Source organism: Eleutherodactylus coqui, chromosome 2 (assembly GCF_035609145.1).
Source record: "Eleutherodactylus coqui strain aEleCoq1 chromosome 2, aEleCoq1.hap1, whole genome shotgun sequence".
NCBI lineage: Eukaryota > Metazoa > Chordata > Amphibia > Anura > Eleutherodactylidae > Eleutherodactylus > Eleutherodactylus coqui.
This window is the reverse complement of record NC_089838.1, coordinates 122,311,827-122,338,755: the sequence shown is the minus strand read 5'-3', so window position 1 is coordinate 122,338,755 and position 26,929 is coordinate 122,311,827. Positions and strand designations below refer to the sequence as shown.

Here is a 26,929-nt window from a genome sequence, read left to right as displayed (position 1 = left end):
GGTACAGTATAGGAACTGAAGTAAGATATTGCAGGATATGTCAGTGTAAAATGTAAGAAATAATAGTTTAGTGGACTTACATACCACACACTTTTTTTGGACAGCAAGCCCCTTCTTCAATGACATGGATAAGCAGCTCACCCTCCCGATTACAGATAGGGTCTGGTTGTTCACGGCATTCAGGTTCTATGGACACAACAGTTCCATTCTCCAGACATTTTGACAGACAGCATTTATTGACTGATGAATGCCAAATCTCTCCTGGTGAGTGGGGATGTCCTTCATTATCAGTACAAGCTAAATTATAAACACAGAAAACAGAATTTTATAATTTAAATGCTTTTTTTCCCTCTATTTGGACAGAAATTAATATCAGTGGAAAATTGAGACAATGATGCATACCCTCAATGACCGGATCTGAGTTCATGGCTATTCAAAGGCTGGAACCATATCTTTAGTTGTCCATGTCTATATATTAGAATAGGTGATTAAAGGGGTTGTCCAGGGTTAGAAAAAATATGACTGATTTCTTCCAAACACAGTACTTCCCTTGTCTGTGGGTTGTGTCTGGTATTGCAGCTCAGCTTCCATTGACTTCAATGGAGCTGAGCTGCAATACCAGAAACAGCCCCACAGTTGGTGCTGTGTTTGGAAGAAAACAGCCATGGTTTTCTAACCCTGGACAACTGCTTTAAGAAGGGAGATAGCCTATTGAATATGGTTGGCGGCGGAGAGGAGCGGGGGGGAGAGTGAAAGAGATCTTTCTCTCCCCCCCCCCTACTGCCCCCTCCTCCCCCCCGCATTTCCTCGGACGAGTGAGCAGTTAATCGAAAAGGCTAATGCGTGCTCGCTCATCTCCAGTCAGGAATAATCATGTTACCCTATCATGGATATCATCAATCTAAGAGTAGTATTTAGTCTTTTCTGCCTGCTAATAGAAGTATTGGTTCTGTCCAATTTATCTTACCAAAATGGGCAAGTCCATTTCAGTAATGGCCCTTTTGCATGAGATGGTTATTGTTCAGAATTATCCAGGCTCCAGCGATAATTTGAACGATAATCGTCCCATGTAAATGCATGCAGCGACTAAACAAGAATTGTTCAGTTTCTGCATGCAGAAATCTGAAGGACGAACTATTCAGTGTAAACAGCAGTCGTTCATTTTTGAATGACTGCCTTCTTACTGTGAATGGAAGCAGGCCGGGGGAGAATATTCCCTGGTTCACTCCACTTCCATTCGGGCAGAGCTGTGAGTGATGCCAATGATACTCGCTCCTGTGTAACAGCACAGGAACAATCATCACTGGGACAAGCTGTGGGGCATCATTTTCCTGACATCTCGTCCCATGTAAAAGGACCTTAACTGTAAGTCATAAATTGTCACCACCCTCTTTTCAGTTAACTTTTTCGATGAGGGTGCCATGAGGGGCCAACATTCTTTCCTCACAGTCCAACAACATGCAGCTCTACTAACATTCCCTAACGAATGCGGGGAGGGGTCAAACACGACGTGGTACTCGCTCGAGTAAGAGCACCATCGAGTATGTTAATACTCGAACGAGCATGTTCGCTCAACTCTAATTTTCATCTAAAGCATAAAATCACATAGCAAAATTACTTACCACATTTGTCTTCAGGAATGCAAAGCTCAGAATCTGTCCTGTGAAGAATAGTTCCTCTTCTGCACACACAATCTTCTCGTAAGTAAGAACAGGGAGACTCTTCATAATACCACTTATTTAAACAGGTCTTAGCAGCACATGGTTGGACGCAGGCCTGATATTCCTTTCCCTCTGGACATGGCAGAGCTATCACAAACATGTTAAAGATTAGTACGAAATTATTTATATTGCAGCACATTGTCTATTGTGAACTCATGTATATGTATTATCACCATAATAAGAGAATCCCCTTCTCATGATCTCATAATATCCTTATTTTTGTTTCTTTGACCAAAAAAAGCACGCTTACAATAAAATTTGTATTCTATTAGTCAACTACTAATAGACACTAATTCCATTAGGATAGGAAATCAGTATGTCTTCTGAAAGATATTATTAAAGGGGTTGTCCCGCGCCGAAACGGGTTTTTTTTTTTTTTTAACCCCCCCCCCCGTTCGGCGCGAGACAACCCCGATGCAGGGGTTAAAAAAACAACCCGCACAGCGCTTACCTGAATCCCGGCGGTCCGGCGTCTTCATACTTACCTGCTGAAGATGGCCGCCGGGATCCTCTGTCTCCGTGGACCGCAGGGCTTCTGTGCGGTCCATTGCCGATTCCAGCCTCCTGATTGGCTGGAATCGGCACGTGACGGGGCGGAGCTACACGGAGCCGGCATTCTACACGAGCGGCCCCATAGAAGACTGCAGAAGACCCGGACTGCGCAAGCGCGGCTAATTTGGCCATCGGAGGGCGAAAATTAGTCGGCTCCATGGAAACGAGGACGCCAGCAACGGAGCAGGTAAGTATAAAACTTTTTATAACTTCTGTATGGCTCATAATTAATGCACAATGTACATTACAAAGTGCATTATTATGGCCATACAGAAGTGTATAGACCCACTTGCTGCCGCGGGACAACCCCTTTAAGGGCTCCTTCACAGGGGTGATGCGAATTTCGTCCGCACGCATTGCGACCAAAGATCGCATGAATGAGAGGCAGTCACGATCAAGTCATGGCTGTATCTCCTGTTTTCATGCCCATTCAGATAGCTGGGCTGCGATGTATATGCGCCGCAGCCCGGAATACCATTGGCCGGAGGGAGAGAGTTCAGCTCTGCTAAACTCTCTCCTCCTCCCTCCCCCTTTCCACCCCTTGCTGGCTGCCGGCAAAGGGAGGGGGCAGGATGGGGCAGGAGTTAGTGTTCTAAACCCCCTCCCCAGCCTATGGGAGCTGCTGGCAAGGGAAGGAGGAGGGACTTTAGCAACGCGAGCCACTACTACACTTCCTCCCACCTCCCTTTTCCGGCAGCTCTCATAGGCTCCCATAGGAGTATATGAGACCAGCCGGTGTATCCCAACAAAAGATAGGTCAAGACCTATCTTTTCCAGACAACGTAAAAGCGGCCAGCTGTAATGCGCTCTACATGCTCTTCTCTGTCCAGCCGATTTTACACACCAAGAAATCGCCCTTCCTGAACAAATGCATTGGAATCCAATGCTTCCGATGGTCGCGATCTTTAGACAGCGTTTTATTGCGGCATAATAGCCACAATAAAACGCTCGTGTGAAGGCAGCTTAAAGCTAATAAATTTAGAGATGTACAAAAAGTATTAACTAGTTTCCTCTCAGGGTAAGATACCACCTATATCATTGCTCACATGACCCCTTTCTATTACAATTACAAAGGTATTTGTTATAAAACAAAAAAATATTGAGTTTTTTAAATAATGGCAATGTATAACTTACGGCAATAATCTTGAGTCCTCCATCTAATGCAGATATTGTGCTTACTGCAAAGTGCTACATATGCAGAAAGCGCGTCACATTCATAATTTAAGAAGTATGTACTGTTGATCCACATCTTCTCACAGAAATCTTGTGGCGAAACCTACAAATTAGATCATATTAATAGCTGCACTTTAGCAATCCAACTTATTTTATATAATCTTAAAGAATATAACAACAAACTGCAGAAAAGCAGAAACTTAAAAAGGAAGAAAAACGGCTAAGCATTTTTCCAAAAAGGGTACTTTGAACTGCAAAAATTTTTCATAAAAACTCTACACCCCCCTATGATACGGGAAAAGACTGTAGGTTTTCCAAATATAGTATTATGTGACATATGTATAAAATGTAAATCCAAAATGCCAGCTCACCGCACGGATACAACAACCGTCGGGTGCACGGACAGGTGCAGGCACACCCAACAGCAATAGAAAACAAAAACATCCGACACTTCCGTGGAAACCAGGATAAAAGCAGTATTTTATTTTGACATCATAGAAAAAAACATCTTCCAAAAAAGTTTTTTTGTGCTTACATGTTTCTTATTCATAGCCCCCAAAACTATACATGCCCCCATGATCTGGGAAAAGACTGTGGTAGTATTTTATGACATATGTATAAAATGTCATCTGGGTCATTCCATGTCAGTTCAACCAATGCTCCTGGTTGACCATCTCAGATTTGAATGAAACTTTGCACAAAGATAAACCCTGACCCTAAACTAAGATAGCCAGAATATTAGGCTTCAAAGTGCTTTGGTTCACGAGCTACAGGTCTTAATCTAGGGGGTTGTCTTGTGATTACAGCGCGCAACCTGAAAAAAGTGGCGATTTCAATCCATTGCCAAGCCAGTTCTAATGACTCTAGAGCAATAAAACTTCACACACTAGGAGAACTTTTGGTGCTGAATCCAGCTAAGCTACTCAGACTGCCACTCTTATCATCATTCTGCCACCATTGCATGTCAAAGTAGCTGAAAAATTCTATCGCGCAAAATAAAACTCATATTTTAAGCAGTAATAACTCATAATCAATGCAATCCAACTCAGCTATGAATTTATCAATGTCTACTCCATGGAAATGTTTCTCATTATTCACATTATGGACCCAAAAGGATGCATTGCTCTTAAGATACAATGAGTCAAAAATGGCAAAAAACTGTTTTATGCAAATTTTTCCCTTTTTCAAAGGCGAAAATCGGAATGTACTCCATTTTTATTTATTTTTTTCATTTTTGTTCTATTTGGAAGAGAATTTTTTGCTCTACAAGATTCGATGTTTTTCATTTTGTTCCCAGACCTTCTAGATGGGAAAATATCAATGTCTTTGAAAGTCCTATGTACTCATGGAAATCAAATAATAAAATAAGCGTAAGTTTTGCATGGATGTATAATTAGTTTAGAAATCATGAGAAGGTAAATTATTTTTGGAATGAGACAACTTTTTGTGCTCAAGAAACTTATGTGATCAAAAATTGCATGGCGAGTTCAGGTGAGCCACAAGCTTTGGCCTAAGATGGTCAGAATATCATTGAGTGTTGCATAATGATTGTGGTATATTACAGTGAACTTTAAGTAGTTACCAAACTATACCAAACTGGAATGACCATAAACACAACAAAACTGTTAGATAACATATGTAAGCATGGTGCAAATTACAAATGTGTCAATCTTATCCTTTGTAGGCGTTTTGTCATTAAGCTGCTTCATAAGATCTGTTGATCAGCCGGCATGCTACAGCTTGACATGGCATCCAGCAGTTGCGCTTCCTTTCTGCTCATTTTTCACTTCATATTTGCTGGTGCACAATCAGTCACTTGTAAACTATAGTTATTTATTACACAAATGCTAGCCTTAGATAATCTTAGTATCCAATATGGATAGAGTGCTAAATAAGCCCAGTGATCACTGTAATATACCACAATCATTATGCAACACTCAATGATATTCTGACCATCTTAAGTAGGGATGAGCGAGTATACTCGCTTAGGCACTACTCGCTCGAGTAATGTGCATTAGCCGAGTATCTCCCTGCTCGTCCCTAAAGATTCGGGGGGCGGCGCGGGGCGGGGAGCTGCAGGGCAGAGCGGGGAGGAACAGAGGGGAGATCTCTCTCCCTCTCTCCCGCCCGCTCTCCCCTGCTCCCCGCCGCAACTCACCTGTCAGCTGCGGCGGTCCCCGAATCTTTACGGACGAGCAGGGAGATACTCGGCTAATGCACATTACTCGAGCGAGTAGTGCCTTAGCGAGTATACTCGCTCATCCCTACTTAAGATGGTCAGAATATCATTGAGTGTTGCATAATGATTGTGGTATATTACAGTGATCACTGGGCTTATTTCGCACTCTATCCATATTGGATACTAAGATTATCTAAGGCTAGCATTTGTGTAATAAATAACTATAGTTTACAAGTGACTGATTGTGCACCAGCAAAGATGGAGTGAAAAATGAGCAGAAAGGAAGCGCAACTGCTGGATGCCATGTCAAGCCTTAGCATGCCGGCTGATCAACAGATCCTATGAAGCAGCTTAATGACAAAACGCCTACAAAGGATAAGATTGACACATTTGTAATTTGCACCATGCTTACATATGTTATCTAACAGTTTTGTTGTGTTTATGGTCATTCCAGTTTGGTATAGTTTGGTAACTACTAGAGATGAGCGAACACCAAAATGTTCGGGTGTTCGTTATTCGTAACGAACTTCCCGTGATGCTCGAGGGTTCGTTTCGAACAACGAACCCCATTGAAGTCAATGGGCGACCAGAACATTTTTGTATTTCGCCGATGCTCGCTAAGGTTTTCATGTGTGAAAATCTGGGCAATTCAGGAAAGTGATGGGAATGACACAGTGACGGATAGGGCAGGCGAGGGGCTACATGTTGGGCTGCATCCTAAGTTCACAGGTCCCACTATTAAGCCACAATAGCGGCAAGAGTGGGCCCCCCCCCCTCCCAACAACTTTTACTTCTGAAAAGCGCTCATTAGCATGGCATACCTTTGCTAAGCACCACACTACCTCCAACAAAGCACAATCACTGCCTGCATGACACTCCACTGACACTTCTCCTGGGTTACATGCTGACCAACCGCCCCCCCTCCCCCCCACAGCGCACACCAAAGTGTCCCTGGGCAGCCTTCAGCTGCCCTCATGCCACACCACGCTCATGTCTATTTAGAATTGCGTCTGCCATGACGAGGGACTGTAGGCACACACTGCAGAGGTTGGCACGGCTAGGCATTGACCCTCTTTAAAAGTGGCGGAGCGATAGCCCACAATGCTGTACAGAAGCAATGAGAAATAGAATCCTGTGCCACCGCCATCAGGAGCTGCACACGTGGGCATAGCAATGGGGAACCTATGTGCCACACACTATTCATTCTGTCAAGGTGTCTGCATGCCCCAGTCAGACCGGGCTTTTTAATTCATAGACACAGGCAGGTACAACTCCCTATTGTGAAGTCCCTGTCGACCCACAGCATGGGTGGCTCCCTGGAACCCACCGGTGGTACACAGAAATATCCCATTGCATTGCCCAACACAGCTGAGGTAGTAATGTCGTGCTTAATGCAGGTGGGCTTCGGCCCACACTGCATGCCCCAGTCTGACTGGGGTTCTTTATAAGTGTACAGATGTAGTAAAAACTCCGTGTGCACCTACAGCATGGGTGGGTGCCAGGAAGCCACCGGCGGTACATAGAAATATCCCATTGCATTGCCCAACACAGCTGAGGTAGTAATGTTGTGCTTAACCCTTTCCAATCCAATTTGTATATGGTTTTCCTAGGGGGCTTACTCTTTTTCTGCCGTTATACAACGGCGCTATATGCTGGCTAAAGCCAGTACTGCATGAGCTGACACGTAGGATAGGCTCCGACAGCAGAGAGGCTGGCAATATACAGTAAGAGAACCCCGACGGACGTCTACCAACAACGGAGCTGTACAGCCTTAAACCCTAATGTCTTCACAGGTCACACAGTGGACTGGAAAGGGTTAATGCAGGTGGGTTTCGGCCCACACTGCATGCCCCAGTCAGACTGGGTTTCTTTATAAGTGGAAACAGATGCATTTATAATTCCCTGTGAACCCACTGCCTGGGTGGGTGCCAGGAAGCCACCGGCGGTACATAGAAATATCCCATTGCATTGCCCAACACAGCTGAGGTAGTAATGTTGTGCGTAATACAGGTGGGCTTCGGCCCACACTGCATGCCCCAGTCAGACTGGGGTTCTTTAGAAGTGTACAGATGTATTAAAAACTCCGTGTGCACCTACAGCATGGGTGGCTCCCTGGAACCCACCGGCGGTACACAAAAATATCCCATTGCATTGCCCAACACAGCTGAGGTAGTAATGTCGTGCTTAATGCAGGTGGGCTTCGGCCCACACTGCATGCCCCAGTCAGACTGGGGTTCTTTACAAGTGGACACATGTAGGTTAAACTCCCTGTGGACCCACTGCCTGGGTGGGTGCCAGGAAGCCACCGGCGGTACATAGAAATATCCCATTGCATTGCCCAACACAGCTGAGGTAGTAATGTTGTGCGTAATACAGGTGGGCTTCAGCCCACACTGCATGCCCCAGTCAGACTGGGGTTCTTTAGAAGTGTACAGATGTATTAAAAACTCCGTGTGCACCTACAGCATGGGTGGCTCCCTGGAACCCACCGGCGGTACACAAAAATATCCCATTGCATTGCCCAACACAGCTGAGGTTACGTCAGCTGTAATGCAGGTGGGCTAAAAATTAATTTGATTACACTGTAGGCGAGGGCCCACAAAAATTGCTGTATCAACAGTACTAATGTACATCCCAAAAATTGGCCATGGCCAGCCAAGAGGGCAGGTGAAACACATTAATCGCTTTGGTTAATGTGGCTTAAGTGGTAACTAGGCCTGGAGGCAGCCCAGTGTAACGAAAAATTGGTTCAAGTTAAAGTTCCAATGCTTTTAAGCGCATTGAAACTTTTAAAAATTGTTCTGAAAAATTATTTGACTGAGCCTTGTGGCCCTAAGAAAAATTGCCCGTTCAGCGTGATTACGTGAGGTTTCAGGAGGAGGAGCAGGAGGAGGAGGAGGAGGAATATTAGACACAGATTGATGAAGCAGAAATGTCCCCGTTTTGGATGGTGAGAGAGAACGTAGCTTCCATCCGCGGGTGCAGCCTACGTATTGCTTACGTATCGCTGCTGTCCGCTGGTGGAGAACAGAAGTCTGGGGAAATCCAGCCTTTGTTCATCTTGATGAGTGTTAGCCTGTCGGCACTGTCGGTTGACAAGCGGCTACGCTTATCTGTGATGATTCCCCCAGCCGCACTAAACACCCTTTCCGACAAGACGCTAGCCGCAGGACAAGCAAGCACCTCCAGGGCATACAGCGCGAGTTCAGGCCACGTGTCCAGCTTCGACACCCAGTAGTTGTAGGGGGCAGAGGCGTCACCAAGGATGGTCGTGCGATCCGCTACGTACTCCCTCACCATCCTTTTACAGTGCTCCCGCCGACTCAGCCGTGACTGGGGAGCGGTGACACAGTCTTGGTGGGGAGCCATAAAGCTGGCCAGGCCCTTAAAGACTGTTGCACTGCCTGGGATGTACATGCTGCTCGATCTACGCACATCCCCTGCTACCTTGCCCTCGGTACTGCGCCTTCTGCCACTAGCGCTGTCGGCTGGGAATTTTACCATCAGCTTGTCCGCAAGGGTCCTGTGGTATAGCAACACTCTCGAACCCCTTTCCTCTTCGGGAATCAGAGTGGGCAGGTTCTCCTTATACCGTGGATCGAGCAGTGTGTACACCCAGTAATCCGTCGTGGCCAGAATGCGTGCAACGCGAGGGTCACGAGAAAGGCATCCTAACATGAAGTCAGCCATGTGTGCCAGGGTACCAGTACGCAACACATGGCTGTCCTCACTAGGAAGATCACTTTCAGGATCCTCCTCCTCCTCCTCCTCCTCCTCAGGCCATACACGCTGAAAGGATGACAGGCAATCAGCCGGTGTACCGTCAGCAGCGGCCCAAGCTGTCTCTTCCCCCTCCTCCTCATCCTCCTCATGCTCCTCCTCCTCCTCCTGTACGCGCTGAGAAATAGACAGGAGGGTGCCCTGACTATCCAGCGGCATACTGTCTTCCCCCGCCCCCGTTTCCGAGCGCAAAGCAGCTGCCTTTATGGTTTGCAGGGAATTTCTCAAGATGCATAGCAGAGGAATGGTGACGCTAATGATTGTAGCATCGCCGCTCACCACCTGGGTAGACTCCTCAAAATTACCAAGGACATGGCAGATGTCTGCCAACCAGGCCCACTCTTCTGAAAGGAATTGAGGAGGCTGACTCCCACTGCGCCGCCCATGTTGGAGTTGGTATTCGACTATAGCTCTCCGTTGTTCATAGAGCCTGGCCAACATGTGGAGCGTAGCGTTCCACCGTGTGGGCACGTCGCACAGCAGTCGGTGCACTGGCAGCTTAAAGTGATGTTGCAGGGTGCGCAGGGTGGCAGCGTCCGTGTGGGACTTGCGGAAATGTGCGCAGAGCCGGCGCGCCTTTACGAGCAGGTCTGACAAGCGTGGGTAGCTTTTCAGAAAGCGCTGAACCACCAAATTAAAGACGTGGGCCAGGCATGGCACGTGCGTGAGGCTGCCGAGCTGCAGAGCCGCCACCAGGTTACGGCCGTTGTCACACACGACCATGCCCGGTTGGAGGCTCAGCGGCGCAAGCCAGCGGTCGGTCTGCTGTGTCAGACCCTGCAGCAATTCGTGGGCCGTGTGCCTCTTATCGCCTAAGCTGAGTAGTTTCAGCACGGCCTGCTGACGCTTGCCCACCGCTGTGCTGCCACACCGCGCGACACCGACTGCTGGCGACATGCTGCTGCTAACACATCTTGATTGTGAGACAGAGGAGGAGGAGGAGGAGGAGGGTGCTTTAGTGGAGGAAGCATACACCTCCGCAGATACCAGCACCGAGCTGGGGCCCGCAATTCTGGGGGTGGGTAGGACGTGAGCGGTCCCAGGCTCTGACTCTGTCCCAGCCTCCACTAAATTCACCCAATGTGCCGTCAGGGAGATGTAGTGGCCCTGCCCGCCTGTGCTTGTCCACGTGTCCGTAGTTAAGTGGACCGTGGCAGTAACCGCGTTGGTGAGGGCGCGCACAATGTTGCGGGAGACGTGGTCGTGCAGGGCTGGGACGGCACATCGGGAAAAGTAGTGGCGACTGGGAACTGAGTAGCGCGGGGCCGCCGCCTCCATGATACTTTTGAAGGACTCCGTTTCCACAACCCTATACGGCAGCATCTCAAGGCTGATGAATTTTGCGATGCGGACGGTTAACGTTTGAGCGTGCGGGTGCGTGGCGGCGTACTTGCGCTTGCGCTCGAACACTTGCGCAAGCGACGGCTGAACGGTGCGCTGAACTACACTGCTGGATGGGGCCGAGGACAGCGGAGATGAGGGTGTGGGTGCAGGCCATGAGGCGGTAGTGCCTGTGTCCTGAGAGGGGGGTTGCATCTCAGTGGCAGGTTGGGGCACAGGGGGAGAGGCAGGGGTGCAAACCGGAGGCGGTGAACGGCCTTTGTCCCACCTTGCGGGGTGCTTGGCCATCATATGTCTGCGCATGGTGGTGGTGGTGAGGCTGTTGGTGTTGGCTCCCCGGCTGAGCTTTGCGCGACAAAGGTTGCACACCACTGTTCGTCGGTCGTCAGGCGTCTCTGTGAAAAACTGCCAGACCTTAGAGCACCTCGGCCTCCGCAGGGTGGCATGGCGCGAGGGGGCGCTTTGGGAAACACTTGGTGGATTATTCGGTCTACCCCTGGCCACTGCACTGCCTCTTGCAACCTGCCCTGCTGATGCCCTTGACTCCCCCTCTGAAGACCTGTCCTCCTGAGTAAGCGTTGCACACCAGGTGGGGTCAGTCACCTCATCGTCCTGCTGCTCTTCCTCCGAATCCTCTGTGCGCTGCTCCCTGGGACTTACTGCCCTTACTACTACCTCACTGCAAGACAACTGTGTCTGATCGTCATCGTCCTCCTCACCCACAGAAAGTTGTTGAGACAGTTGGCGGAAGTCCCCAGCCTCTTCCCCCGGACCCCGGGAACTTTCGAATGGTTGGGCATCAGTGACGATAAACTCCTCTGGTGGGAGAGGAACCGCTGCTGCCCAATCTAAGCAGGGGCCCGAGAACAGTTCCTGGGAGTGCTCCCGCTCCTGAGCAGGTGTTATTGTAGTGGAGTGAGGAGGCTGGGAGGAAGGAGGAGCAGCAGACAGAGGATTCGGATTGGCAGCAGTGGACGGCGCAGAACTGCGGGTAGACGATAGGTTGCTCGAAGCACTTTCTGCCATCCAGGACAGGACCTGCTCACACTGCTCATTTTCTAATAACCGTCTCCCGCGTGGACCCATTAATTGGGCGATGAATGTGGGGACGCCAGAAACGTGCCTCTCTCCTAATCGCGCAGCAGTCGGCTGCGACACACCTGGATCAGGAGCTTGGCCTGTGCCCACACCCTGACTTGGCCCTCCGCGTCCTCGGCCGCGTCCACGTCCTCTAGGGCTACCCCTACCCCTCAGCATGCTGTATTACCAGTGATTTGATTTCACAGGCAGGAAATAAATTGGCGCAAGACTGCAGGCCAAATATAATTTTTGCCCTTTTTGGAAAACGAAAGGCCCCACTGCCTCTAGTGAATGAATTATCTAAGTTTAATAACTGTGCTGTGTCCCTGCTTATGTGTCACAGAACGTGAGGGTAGCAGAGTTATTATAACTCTGGCAGAGCAGGTATTTTTTTTCCCAATTAAGGAAAGCAAATGGCGAAGCCAGCAGTAAAGCGTAGCTGGGTGCGTATGATTTAGCACTGTTCTTCACGCAGCTCACACGTCTCCACCGCCCGTAAGGACGGACAGAGGCTGGACAAATAGATTTGTTTTCAGTTTTTTCCCACCAAAAGGCAGCACTGCGTATATTCTATGAACATGAGAAGTTTAATAACTGTGCTGTGTCCCTGCTTATGTGTCACAGAACGTGAGGGTAGCAGAGTTATTATAACTCTGGCAGAGCAGGTATTTTTTTTCCCAATTAAGGAAAGCAAATGGCGAAGCCAGCAGTAAAGCGTAGCTGGGTGCGTATGATTTAGCACTGTTCTTCACGCAGCTCACACGTCTCCACCGCCCGTAAGGACGGACAGAGGCTGGACAAATAGATTTGTTTTCAGTTTTTTCCCACCAAAAGGCAGCACTGCGTATATTCTATGAACATGAGAAGTTTAATAACTGTGCTGTGTCCCTGCTTATGTGTCACAGAACGTGAGGGTAGCAGAGTTATTATAACTCTGGCAGAGCAGGTATTTTTTTTCCCAATTAAGGAAAGCAAATGGCGAAGCCAGCAGTAAAGCGTAGCTGGGTGCGTATGATTTAGCACTGTTCTTCACGCAGCTCACACGTCTCCACCGCCCGTAAGGACGGACAGAGGCTGGACAAATAGATTTGTTTTCAGTTTTTTCCCACCAAAAGGCAGCACTGCGTATATTCTATGAACATGAGAAGTTTAATAACTGTGCTGTGTCCCTGCTTATGTGTCACAGAACGTGAGGGTAGCAGAGTTATTATAACTCTGGCAGAGCAGGTATTTTTTTTCCCAATTAAGGAAAGCAAATGGCGAAGCCAGCAGTAAAGCGTAGCTGGGTGCGTATGATTTAGCACTGTTCTTCACGCAGCTCACACGTCTCCACCGCCCGTAAGGACGGACAGAGGCTGGACAAATAGATTTGTTTTCAGTTTTTTCCCACCAACAGGCAGCACTGCGTATATTCTATGAATAATAACTGTGTTGTGGCCCTGCCTATACAATTCTTTCCCTGCAGTATCAATGGAGGGTGGAATGCTCTGCAGAGGCGATTTTGAGAAGCCCAAAAAAAATGCAGCACAGCTAACAGCAGCCTGGACAGTACTGCACACGGATAAATATGGCCCTAGAAAGGACCGTTGAGGTTCTTGAAGGCTACACTCACTCCTAACACTCTCCCTGCCTATGCAGCACTTCTGTCCCTAATGCCAGGTGCAACGGTCTGCAGAGGCGATTTTGAGAAAAAAAAAAATCCCACTGCTAACAGCAGCCAACACACAGCTATCAGTGGCCCTAATAAGGACCTTTGGGGGGTCTTGAAGCCTACACTAACTACCAATTCTTTCCCTACAGCAGCTCCGGTATAAACAGCACTGTCCCTCATCTAACTCACACCGCATCTGAGGCGAGCCGCGGGAGGGGCCGACTTTTATATTAGGCGAACACCTGATCTCGCCAGCCACTCACAGCAGGGGGGTGGTATAGGGCTTAAACGTTGCAGGGGGAAGTTGTAATGCCTTCCCTGTCTTTCAATTGGCCAGAAAAGCGCGCTAACGTCTCAGGGAAGGAAGTGAAAGTAACCAGAACACCGCATGGTGTTCGTTACGAATAACGAACATCCCGAACACCCTAATATTCGCACGAATATCAAGCTCGGACGAACGCGTTCGCTCATCTCTAGTAACTACTTAAAGTTCACTGTAATATACCACAATCATTATGCAACACTCAATGATATTCTGACCATCTTAGGCCAAAGCTTGTGGCTCACCTGAACTCGCCATGCAATTTTTGATCACATAAGTTTCTTGAGCACAAAAAGTTGTCTCATTCCAAAAATAATTTACCTTCTCATGATTTCTAAACTAATTATACATCCATGCAAAACTTACACTTATTTTATTATTTGATTTCCATGAGTACATAGGACTTTCACAGACATTGATATTTTCCCATCTAGAAGGTCTGGGAACAAAATGAAAAACATCGAATCTTGTAGAGCAAAAAATTCTCTTCCAAATAGAACAAAAATGAAAAAAAATAAAAATGGAGTACATTCCGATTTTCGCCTTTGAAAAAGGGAAAAAATTGCATAAAACAGTTTTTTGCCATTTTTGACTCATTGTATCTTAAGAGCTATGCATCATTTTGGGTCCATAATGTGAATAATGAGAACCATTTCTATGGAGTACACATTGATAAATTCATAGCTGAGTTGGATTGCATTGATTATGAGTTATTACTGCTTAAAATATGAGTTTTATTTTGCGCGATAGAATTTTTCAGCTATTTGACATGCAATGGTGGCAGAATGATGATAAGAGTGGCAGTCTGAGTAGCTTAGCTGGATTCAGCACCAAACGTTCTCCTAGTGTGTGAAGTTTCATTGCTCTAAAGTCATTGGAACTGGCTTGGCAATAGATTGAAATCGCCACTTTTTTCAGGTTGCGCGCTGTAATCACAAGACAACCCCCTAGATAAAGACCTGTAGCTCATGAACCAAAGCACTTTGAAGCCTAATATTTTGGCTATCTTAGTTTAGGGTCAGGGTCTATCTTTGTGCAAAGTTTCATTGAAATCTGAGATGGTCGACCGGGAGCATTGGTTGAACTGACATGGAATGACCTATCTATGTCATAAAGTAATCATTGGTAGTCGTACCACAATGGTCTCCACTAATGCCAATGACAAGCTTTAATCATGGTCACTGGTGGAAATCAAGCCAAATGCATGCAGTTGTTCTTCATTCGAATTAGTGCAAATATCAGAATTAGAGATGAGCAAGCGTACTCGCTAAGGCTAACTACTCAAGCGAGTAGTGCCTCATGCGAGTACCTGCCCGCTCGTCTCTAAAGATTCGGCTTCCGGTGGGGGAGAGCGGTGAGTTGCAGGAGTGAGCAGGGAAGAGCGGGGGGGGGAGAGAGTGAGAGAGAGATCCCCCCCCCCCCCCGTTCCTCCCCGCTCTCCCCCGCCACTCCCCACTCTCCCCCACCGGCACCCTAATCTTTAGAGACGTGCAGACAGGTACTCGCATAAGGCACTACTCGCTCGAGTAGTTTGCCTTAGCGAGTACGCTCACTCATCTCTAATCAGATGTGAGAAAACATACCTTCCTGTGACAGGGTTGAAATACTTTTCTATTAAGTAGCTCCATGCAATAAGTGCAGTTATCTTCTGTGCAGTTTCTCACTGGACGTCTTGTAGTAACATCCACAGATTTTTCAATTTCCCAGCTTTTAATAAATGCTTCTATATCTTCCTTGTTGGTAATTATTGTTCTATTTTGCATCTTTAAATCATCACTTGGATCGCCGTTGCATATTCCTAAAACGGGCATGACAGATAATCATGAAAAGACTTCCGAATGGTCTTCACACAGAATGTACCTTAACACCTTTTATATGTCATATTGTCCATAAAGCAAGACATCCTAACGGTATGAAGTCTTATAGCTGTGCTTTATTACTATAAGTGGCAAACATTGTAATGCCATGAGTGCTCTGCAGTTCTTCACACATCCTAACAATGCGCCTGTATTTAAAAAAAATATAAATATGGATAGCACTCCAAACAATGGAATAAAACAGCAGGAGTTTAGAATGGACTCACCCAGTGTGGAACGCCCGTCGATTTATAGGCGTCCACACCATCGGTCCAAGGTTGCCTTAAATGTGGTAATAATTCAATCCACCACAAAAGCCCTGATGGGCGTCCTAGTGTGGAGGGAGAGCATCATGAGAAATCCTCAGCTAGAAATGGTACTTTGGTCGTATAGACAAGCAAAGTTAAAAGTAAAAAATTCCCAAGCTCCTGGTGGGTTAATAATGTAGGGAATAATAGATGAACAAATGGAGAAGAGAAAATGTTTTCACTTAATTGGCAGAGGAGTCCACTGCTTCACAGGACTCCTCTATAATCCAGGTTAGCTCAAATTAACCCCCAATAGGCTGGTATAAGAGTCCAAGATTTTACTTCTAACCAACATGGAATAGCAACTGTAGCAAATGGGCCCCAAGGGCCCTCTCAATGGATTCAATAGACCTATTATCCATTGAGAGGTCCATTTGCTACAGTTGTTGTTCCACAGTGGTGAGAAGTAAATTCTTGGACTTTTGTACCAGCCTACTGGGGTTACTTTAAGATGACCTGGATTATAGAGGAGTCCCGTGAAGCAGTGGACTTCTTTGCGAAGTAAGTGAAAAAATGTTCTCCTCTCCATTTGTTTGCCTATTATTCACTATACTACTAAGCCACCAGGAGCGCAGGAATTTTTTTACTTTTAACATTGCTTGCATTTAAAAAAAAGGCTGTGCCATGAGTGTGCATAAATATACATGCATGTCTATGGGGAGACCTACATACACATTGAATCATTTATTAAGTTCAACAGCATAGATTACTCCAATATGATCTCAGTCATTTGATTGATATGAATTAGATAGCCAAATATGAAGAAAGTCCATTTTTGTTGTGTGGCTTATCTGAGTTGTGTGTTGCTGTTTTTGTTTTTTTGCTAAAAATAGGTTGCCCATGTTAAAAAATAACAAATCAGGGTATACTCACCCATCCCAGTTCCCCACAGCTTCAGCACGACACTTCCACTCATCTTTATGTATCATATGTGTTTAGTATGGGTCTGATCATTTAGATTTTATTTATTTTACTCATTCATGAAGCACAAACATACTTAGGGTTTTATCCCCATTGGGGCTCACAATCTAAATTCACCCATTAGTATGTTATTGGAGTGTGGTAGGAAACACAAATGCAGGGAGAACATAAAAACTCCATGCAGATGGTGTCCTTGGTCAGACATGAATCCAGGACCTCACCACTGCAAGGCAGCAGTTTTAACCACTGAGCAACCATGCTGACCATTTGTATTTGAAATTAGGTATAAACGACCTGAATATAGTATGGCTCTGCCATCACAGGGTAGGTGCATAGTAGCATGTTGATTTTTTTTCTTTTAGAAGATTTTCTGCTATCATAGAAAAACATTAAGAATGTATCATAACATTTGTACATATACATTGTTTAACTGTATATTGCACAGATCTCATGTGACTTAGTTGTTCCCTATGTATGTAGGAATATTGGTGCAGTCTCTGTGTAATGTCTATTAAGTATGCATGGATCACTCCATGTACTGCTTACCACAAAGGCCTTCAGTCTTCGTGGACTGGTTGGAATGTAGGCCATACTGTATATCTATAATGCCAGTAACATGAGTCCATTTAATGCTGATGCCCGCTGGTGTATTTATGACATACATTGCACCAGTGTCTTGGATACATAGACCTTGCTTTGAAAAAGGTAAGGGTTGAAGTATTGAATTCACTTCTACCTGAAACAACAGAAGCGCCAAATAAAAATATCAATCCTGGAAGACCAAGGTGACTTCCAAATTGTGCATTGTGAAATCTAAGGGGTTTCCCAATTACGGGCTCATATGAAACATTTGATTCAGTAACTGTATGGCCTTCTAACCCCACAAATCAAATATGGTCCCATTATAGATCATCGTAGCTCTACAATATGTTGTGTATCATAGCCAACCTTTGGAAACTGATCTGAATATCCTGCATATAGCTCTATAGTACAAATACAATGCATTCGGAAAGTCTTCAGACCCTTTCACTTCTTTTACATTTTGTTATGTTATGGCCTTGTGCAAGTTAAAAAACATTTTCAAGTTTATCCCCACCATTCTGCACTCAGTACCCCATAATGACAAAGGAAAAACAAAATGTTGGAAATCTTTGTAATTTGTTTTTTTTAAATTAAAAACTAACATTTTGCATTGACATATGTATTCAGACCCTTTTGTATAACACTTGAAATTTAGCTCTGGGGGGCTCTTACTTCTCTTGATCATCTTTGAGATGTTCATACACCTTGATTAGAGTCCACTTGTGGAAAATTCACTTGATTGGACATAATTTTAAAAGACACATCCCTGTGTACATAAGGTCTCACAGCTCACAATGCATATCAGAGCCAAAACCAAGCCATGTGGAGGAATGAACTGCCTGTAGAGCTGAGGGACAGGATTGTGTGGAAGCACAGATCTGGAGAAATATACAAAATAATTATGCTACACAGAAAGTTCTCAAGAGCGCAGTGGTCTTCATAATTTCTTAAACTGAAGTCACTTGGAACAACCAGAACTCTTCTGGAGCTGGCTGACCAAGCAAACTAAGTAATTAGGGGAGAAAGGTCTTGGTAAGAAAGATGACCAATAACCCAATGGTCACTCTGCCTGAGCTCCAAAAATCCTGTGTGTAGATGTGAAAATCTTCCAGAAGGTTAAGCATCCCTGCAGCACTCCCCCAATCTGGGCTTTATGGTAGAGTGGCTGGAAAGAAGACTCTCCTTAGCAAAAGACACATGAAAGCTCACCTGGGGTTTGCCAAAAAGCCCATAAAGAACTCTCAGACAGTGAGAAACAAGATCCTCTGGTCTAATGAAATTATGGTTGAACTTTTTGGCCTCAATTCTAAGGCCTCATGTCCACGGGCAAAAGAAGAATTAAAATCGGCAGCAGATTTTAACTCTTCTCCTGCCCGCGGATCCGCGCGCCCATAGGGATGTATTGACCACCCGCAGGTAGATAAATACCCGCGGATGGTCAATAAAAGTTATTTTAAAAAAAATGGAGCATGAAAAAATCCGGACCATGCTCCATTTTCGTGCAGGTCTCCCGCGGGGACGGCTCCCGCGGGCTTCTATTGAAGCCTATGGAAGCCGTCCGGATCCGCGGGAGACAAAAATCAGATTTTACTCACCCGCTCCGTTTCTTCTCTTCGCCGCGGCGCCATCTTCTCTCAGTCACGGCGGGATCATTTTGCTTCGGGCCGGCGCATGCGCGGGGCACATCACCGACGTCATCCTGCGCATCCGCCGAGCCGAAGAAAGAAGATCCAGCCGCGACGCAGAGAAGATGATGCGGCAGCGAAGGAAGGATCCGGAGCGTGCGAGAGGTGAGTTAATTCTGATTTATTCTTATTTTCAGCGCTCATGTCCGCGGGGCAGGAGGGACCCGCTGCAGATTCTCCATGGAGAATCCGTAGGGGGCCTGATTTTCCCCGTGGACATGAGGCCTAAGTGCTATGTCTGGAAAAAAACAGGCACTGCTCATCTCCTGCCTAATACCATCCATAAAGTAAAGCATGGTGGTTGTAGTATCATGCTGTGGGGCTGTTGTTTAGTGGCTGGGACAGGGAGACTGGATAGGGTCGATGGAAAGCTGAACAGAGCAAAGTATAGAAAAATTCTTAATGAAAACCTGATCCTGAGTGCAACAGACCTTAGAACATTAAGCACAAAGCCAATACAACACAGGAGTGGCTAGAAGACAACTCTGTGAATGTCCTTGAGTGGCCGAGCCAGAGCCCTGACTTGAACCTAGTTGAATATCTTTGGAGAGGCCTGAAAATGGCTGTCCTCATACGGTCTCCATCCAACCTGGCAGAGCTTGAGAGGATCTGCAGAGAAGAATGGCACAAAATCTCCAAATCCAAGTGTGCAAACCTTGCAACATCATACCCAATAAGACTGGAGGCTGTAATCGCTTCAACTACGTACTGAGTACAGAATCCAAATACTTATGTCAATGTAAAATGTTTTTTTTTTTGTTGTTTTTTTTTTAAATTACAAAGATTTCTAACATTCTCTTTTCACTTTGTCATTCTGGAGCATTGAGTGCAAAATGATAGGATTTTTTTAATTTGCCCAAGGCCATAACATAACAAAATGTAAAAAAAGCAAAAGCGTCTGAATGTATTGCAATTGAGAAATATGATGTACTTTATTACATTTTGTACATATTCTGGGTGTTCTATGCATTTTAACTTCAAACTCTTAGTAGTAGACTGCTAGAGATCACTATGCAAAATTAGTATGTCCTGAAATTAATAGGTAAAACGCAGAAGCACACATAGAACAGAAAGGGCACTATGGCAAGGATACAAATGGGCTATCTCAGTATATTAGAGGCAGATGGCAAAAGGAATGGATTTAACCTGAACTAGACCCTCTCTCTCTCTAAGGGAACTGCTGCATGGTTTGCCCCCAATGTAAGCACACCCTTGCTAAATTGGTCTTTCAATGGTGACTGATTCACATAAGAGTGTATTAGTTTCTTACCTGTTCAAAGCAATACCAAGCAATAATTTAATCTCTAAACATATTTTGGTTAACAGATAAAGTTAGTTAACACGTAACTTAGTTAAGAATTAGAGATGAGCGAGCATACTCGTCCGAGCTTGATGCTCGTTCGAGTATTAGGGTGCTCGAGATGCTCGTTACTCGAGACGAGCACCACGCGGTACTCCTCTCGATTAAACAAGCACTGACCATTGAATTCAATGGAGCCGGCAATACAGCCGGCTCCATTGAAAGCAATGGGCTGCCGGCGAGCGTGGGATGAATTTTCGGGAAGGGCTTAAAAATATAAGCCCTTCCCTGAAATTCATCCAGAAATGTGTAAAAAGTAAAAAAAAATATATACTCACCTTGTCCCAGCAGACGGAGTTCAGCCGCGGGCGGCCGGCAGTTTTTCTGAACTGCTGTGAGTAGTATTCAGCAGCCGGGGATTTAAAATTCAGCTGAGAGCTGCCCCTGATTGGTCCCTGTGCTGAGCCAATCAGAGGCAGCACTCACTCACCCATTCATGAATTCATGAATGGGTGAGTGAGAGCTGCCTCTGATTGGTGAGGCTGTGACCAATCAGAGGCAGCTCATTCAGCAGGCGGGGATTTTAAATCCCCACCTGCTGAATACTACAGAAAGCAGTGCAGGAGAACTGCCGGCCAGACGCGGCTGAACTCCGGCTGCAGCGGAAAGGTGAGTATACATTTTTTGTTTTATTTTTACACATTTTAGGATGATTTTCAGGTAAGGGCTTATATTTTTAAGCCCTTCCCGCGCTCGCTGGCAGCCCATTGCTTTCAATGGAGCCGGCTGTATTGCCGGCTCCATTGAATTCAATGGGCTAACATCGTTCTTCTCTGCCACAGCTGTTACAGCTGTGGCAGAGGAGAACGATCTTTATGCTGACAGTGCAGGGGGGGGGAGGTCTCACTCTTGCCACTATTGCGGCTTAATAGTGAGACCTCAGAGCCCGAAATGCAGCCCTGCATGTTGCTCCTTGCCTGCCCTATCCATTTCTGTGTTTTTTACATGACTTTTACATGACAAATGAAAACCTTAGCGGAGCACCAGTCATATACAAAAATGCTCGAGTCGCCCATTGACTTCAATGGGGTTCGTTACTCGAAACGAACTCTCGAGCATCACTGAAAGTTCGACTCGAGTAACGAGCACTCGAGCATTTTGGTGCTCGCTCATCTCTATTAAGAATCATTCATATAGAACAGTTATCAAGATTCTCTTGGCCTATAGGTTTATTATACTCAGCAGTAAACATTCCCAACATTCCTTTCATTCGCTCTGCCCAATGGTAAGATACCCATTGATCAGCAAACTATAACCTATCTTGTGGATAAGGGATAACTTGCTTTTTGTGGTAAAACCCCTGCAATCTGCCTGTTTATGATTCATTTACTCATGAGGTAGATCTTATCCATCATTAATAGAATTATTAGCTAAAATGATGCTCACCCTTCTGTCCAAACGATTTATAAGGACTTGAAAATTTGCTGTGGTCACATTGAGTTTTTTAAAACATAACCCTGAAGTACCTCCAGCTGCAACCTGTAAATAGATGAAAAAAAGAACACAGTCAATAATAGTTAAATCAGTGGTCAAAGTAAGGTATATCCATGGGATTAAATATTGCAGTTTTTATTAATTACCTGATTTTATTTTGTCTTTATTTAGAGATAATGTTACCTATCACCCATGTAACCTATGTCAAAAAGTAACAGCCATGCACCACACTACATGATCTTTGAAGGCTCAGATTCAAAAGCAGTCTGAAGACTCAAGTTCTAGGAATCATTCGGCAGGTGTGCATGCTGCTAAAATGGGTGCAAACAGTTCATAAAGGGTATGTGTCTGAGAATGACCTATTGTCTAAATCAAGTTTTATGTCCAACATAATAAAAAATTTGAGGTTATTTTTTTTATGTCACAATCTATATTTAAAAATCATAAAATCATGCAGTTTCTATATTGACCACAAAGGGCCCTTTTAAAAAATGATGGTCATTCAAATAATTATTGAATTGTGCAAAAATTAACTACACTCTTTGTCAAAAAAAATCATCTTGAAAGAGTTGTCTTTTGCTGCAAAACTCGGCATGCAGTTGCATCTCAGGCAGATGATTAGAGTTGTGGTGTGATTAGATGAACGGTCTTGCCACTTAAGGCCAAAAATGTGGTTCCACCCTTGGCTTTAAAAAGGTTCTCTAAGGCTACTTGTATTTAGTGGACCTCTTTTTCCCCTTGTGTAGAGCTTGTTGACCACTAGACATGCCTATAGGACACCTAATAAGAGACTTCACGCAGTTATCAGAGTGTAAAAGGTAGGAGCATTATTGGAATGCAGCTGGATGGTTGTATCAACGAATTGCTCGCCACCTGGGCCATTCTGAGCAGACTAATAGGACATGCTGGGAATAGTGGATGCATGAGGGCACTCACACAAGGCGACTGGGCTAAAACGCCCTTCAGAGAATCATGTCGCTGTCCAAAAACCATGAGTAGCTTCAAATGTTTAATTATCTGCCATTCAGAGACAGGTGACACCATCGGTACAGGCCCCTGTGTCTGTCTGAACCATTTCCAGATGCTTGGTTGAAGGACATTTGGTCTTGTGGTGCCCATAACATGTACTGTGTTTGCCACCCACCTACCATCACCTTTATTTGCAGTGGTGTCATGAACGACAAAACTGGACTGCTATGGAGTGGAATCAGGTTGTTTCAGTGGCAAATCCAGATTCAGTTTGGACACTGATGACGGCCGTGTTCGTGTCTGGAGACCTCTTGGTGAATGCCTCAATCCTGCTTTTGCTGTGCAACGGCACACTGCCCCCACTACTGGTGTCATGGTCCTGGGGGGTCATCGCATACAACACTTGGTCATCCCTAGTAGTGGTCTGAGGGACAATGACAGCTCAGTGATATGTTCAGGACATCCTACAACCACATGTGTTGACTCTCATGGCAGGGCTTACAAGAAGCCCCTTTTTCCAGCAGGATAATGCTCAGCGACATAGCGCAAGGGGGTCATAGGAATGCCTAATTATTGCCACACTTCCATGGCCTGCCTAGTTGCCTGATTTATTGCCAATCTGAACATGTATGAGACCATCTGGAAAGCCAAATTTGGCAGCCTATGAGTTTCTATGATTTAGAGGCTCAGTTACAGCAAATGTTGACCACTACGCGACAAGATACCATATGGAACCTGTATGCCTCCGTGCCCAACCCGTAACACATCTTGCATCCAAGCTAGAGGCAGCCCAAAAAGGAACTAAAGCCTCTCTTCAAGTGTTCAGCTTTCCACAATACATGATCCTTTTGCAACTTCTTACTTATATCAACATTACAATCACACACATAAGGTTTCAATTGATTCCAACAACTCCTTCTAGGTGCTTCATTTTTTTAACAATGAATGCAGGAATAAAAATCATTGTTTATTGCCAATTGTTTCATGTGAAAGGCGATTGTTCAGTTGTTCACAAACCATTCCTATTTCCACACTCCACTGACAGACCAAAGATGGACTGAACAAGCTTTGACAAAAATTCAATGAATGGCTGAGCACTGCCTCTGATTGGCTGAGCGCTGTGACCAATCAGAGGCAGAGCTCAGCTGTCATTCAATGAACGGCTGAGCGTTGCCTCTGATTGGACACAGCGCGCAGCCAATCAGACCCAGCGCTTTCTGGAGGTGGGAATTTTTAAATCACCGGTCAGGAGAAGATGCTTCAGAAGAGTGCCGGGAAGCCAGGGAGAAAACACGCCAGAGCTGGACTGCGCTGGAGAAATTATGTATATATTTTTTAGTTTTTCAAGCAATGTGGGCTCATTTTCAGGGAAGGGCTTATACTTCCCCGAAAATCACTGCGGGGGATGCTTGCATTCCACTGCTTGCAATGGGGCAGCATCGTAATTCTGTGACAGCTGTGGCAGGGGATTTTTCCATCCCTGAGGAGGGGGAGTTCCATCATCACTGAACACTGAGACAGTGCGGTCACAGTGTTCAGTGATGAGGGGACTCCCCGTGGGGATTCTTTATGTGCAGCACGGACCTTGCAGGTGCACGCATGTCTTATCTTTTGGACATGTTATCTTTTTTATCTCATGTCCCAACTTTAAAGATCAGAAATCAGTGTGACAAATAGGACAGTAAGTACTTTTAACAACATTGGGCAGATTTACTATTCAAAATTCAATTTTTAAGAGCAATTTTCTCCAGAAAAATATTAAAAATGCTTTGCAGTACATTTGCTATGTCTATTAAACATTTTCATGCCCTTTTTATGAATGGTTTGACAAAGTGGCGTTCCCTCATGAAAAAGGGGGCATGTCCTAAAAACAACATTGTGAGCCAAGGATTTCACCAAATTTTGAGGCATTTTTTTGCGTAAAATAAGCCTATTAAAGTTGCTATAAAGCTAGACTCAAGTCAAAACTAGACAATCTAAAGATTAAACAGATTGATCATTCAGCAGAGCCACTGTGATAAGTCTGGTGCGTTTTATGACTCTCTAGTTTACGTTTTCACTGTCTATCTATTAGAAGTATTAATAAATCTTCCTTATTGTATGTTGCAGCGGCAGCCTTATTTCTGATTGCAGGTATCTCTATGATGACAATATTTATAGCAGTTTCACATAAAACTGGAAAAGCAAATAGTTTCAAAATGTCTATCATCTGGACGTTATCTGTGTTTAAAATGTGTATCTTGTGAACATTAAATGGAGACTGTCAAACACGTTGTCAACATTAAACTAATTACAGCCCTAGATGGGGGTCTGAAACACATTAGCAAACATACCTTTAGGCCAATTTCACACAAATGTACTATAGCGACATTTCTACATCCATAAAAGGGACCCGTACCCTAACTCAATTGCAGAGTTTACTGATCTACATTGTCAATATCACAAATTCCTATAATGGTGACGGTATGGATTGGTGAACCCTACTGTCCATCCGGGACACACTGCCATATTTCAGAAATTTGGCCATAATATTCTCATGTGAAATTGGCCTTATTGTTGTGGAGCGAGTTCTAATTAGAGAAATAAAATAGCCTTCTATCCAATATACGTGACATCTCTGCACCCTTCCTCCAAAACATCACTAACTGTCTGTCCGCTGTCTCTAACACCATGTCCTCTCTCTACCTAAAACTAAACCTCTCTAAAACTGACTTACTGGTATTTCCACCCTCCACTAACCGACCTCATCCTGACATCTCCATCTCAGTGTGTGGTGCCACCATAACTCCTAGACAACACGCAGGCTGCCTTGGGGTTATATTTGACTCTGATCTCTCTTTTGCCCCCTACATCCAATCTCTGGCCCGAACATGTCAGCTGCACCTCAAGAACATCGCAAGAATCCGCTCCCTCCAAGACTTCTCCAGAGCAGCACCTGTCCTCTGGAACGCACTACCAAAGGCTACCCGAGCAATCCAGGACTCGCAGAACTTCAGGCGTGCTCTAAAAACGCACCTCTTCAGGGAGGCATACCGCATTCCCTAAACAAACCTCTCTGTACTCCGCCTGATAACATGCTCCCTGACCTACTGACTGCAATCCCTGCTAGCCATCATAAACCGCTCCTGCAGTCACACCGTTTCTGCCGTCACACGGCTAAATGTCTGACCATTGTCTATGTGTATAGCATCGCTCACTCTCCACCTCGCCATACTGTGCACATCTCCAGCCCCTTTACCCTCTGTATCACCCCATTACTTGTAGTATGTAAGCTCGTTGGAGCAGGACCCTCACCCCTATTGTTTCCATCAACTGATTACTATATGTAACCGTGGTTCTGTAATGTTTGTATTTTGTCTTTCTGTATTCCCCCCTGTCTATGTAAGCGCTGCGGAATATGTTGGCGCTATACAAATAAAGATTATTATTATTATTATTAATATACAAATGAGCTGCAAGTGCCATATGGTCAGACCCATTCCTGGCAAGTGTTCTGGCTCTCCTCAATAATCCATTCCCTCTGCTCCCCTTTTGTGCTTATTGACAGTACCCTTTGCAGTGCTGAAATCTTGTGCACACCCCGTCAGGGGATTTCCATCAAGACATAGGGAGAGTCAGATGGATTTTTGCAAATCCCATTCAGACAAATGGACAATTGCAAGACTTGCAACGTGCAAATGCACCATTAAAAAAACAAAGGAGCATTTCCAAAAAAGTATTTGACAAAACTATATGGATATACAAGAGTAAAAATTGATGCTCATTGTAAGCACCTAATCATATATGTACATAATATTTTATTTTCACAGAATTAAGATTACTTACCAGCTTTCGTATGGAGTTTACACTCTACAAGACAAAAAGATAGAGGTTAGATAATTGTTTCCTATTGGTATCCTACTATGTAAAATTATGTGATGTGTGTTATCTTCTTTAAAAGTCTATTCCCATCTGACATTTATGGCACATCCACAGACTATGTGATAAATGTCTCCACCTCAGGGACCCACACCTA

General features: G+C 45.2%; 1 protein-coding gene across 1 annotated transcript in view; it reads right to left on the bottom strand.

Moving 5' to 3' along the window:
* Positions 1-26,929, bottom strand: part of OTOGL (otogelin like) — a 205,614-nt gene that overhangs the window by 60,976 nt on the left and 117,709 nt on the right. The window contains exons 41-47 of the mRNA XM_066589295.1: positions 26,740-26,763; positions 21,898-21,990; positions 17,431-17,620; positions 15,383-15,597; positions 3,408-3,549; positions 1,623-1,808; positions 85-297 (exon numbers count right to left, since the gene is read on the bottom strand). Of these exons, the coding sequence (XP_066445392.1) occupies positions 85-297; positions 1,623-1,808; positions 3,408-3,549; positions 15,383-15,597; positions 17,431-17,620; positions 21,898-21,990; positions 26,740-26,763 (1,063 nt within the window). The remainder of the gene's footprint in view (positions 1-84; positions 298-1,622; positions 1,809-3,407; positions 3,550-15,382; positions 15,598-17,430; positions 17,621-21,897; positions 21,991-26,739; positions 26,764-26,929) is intronic.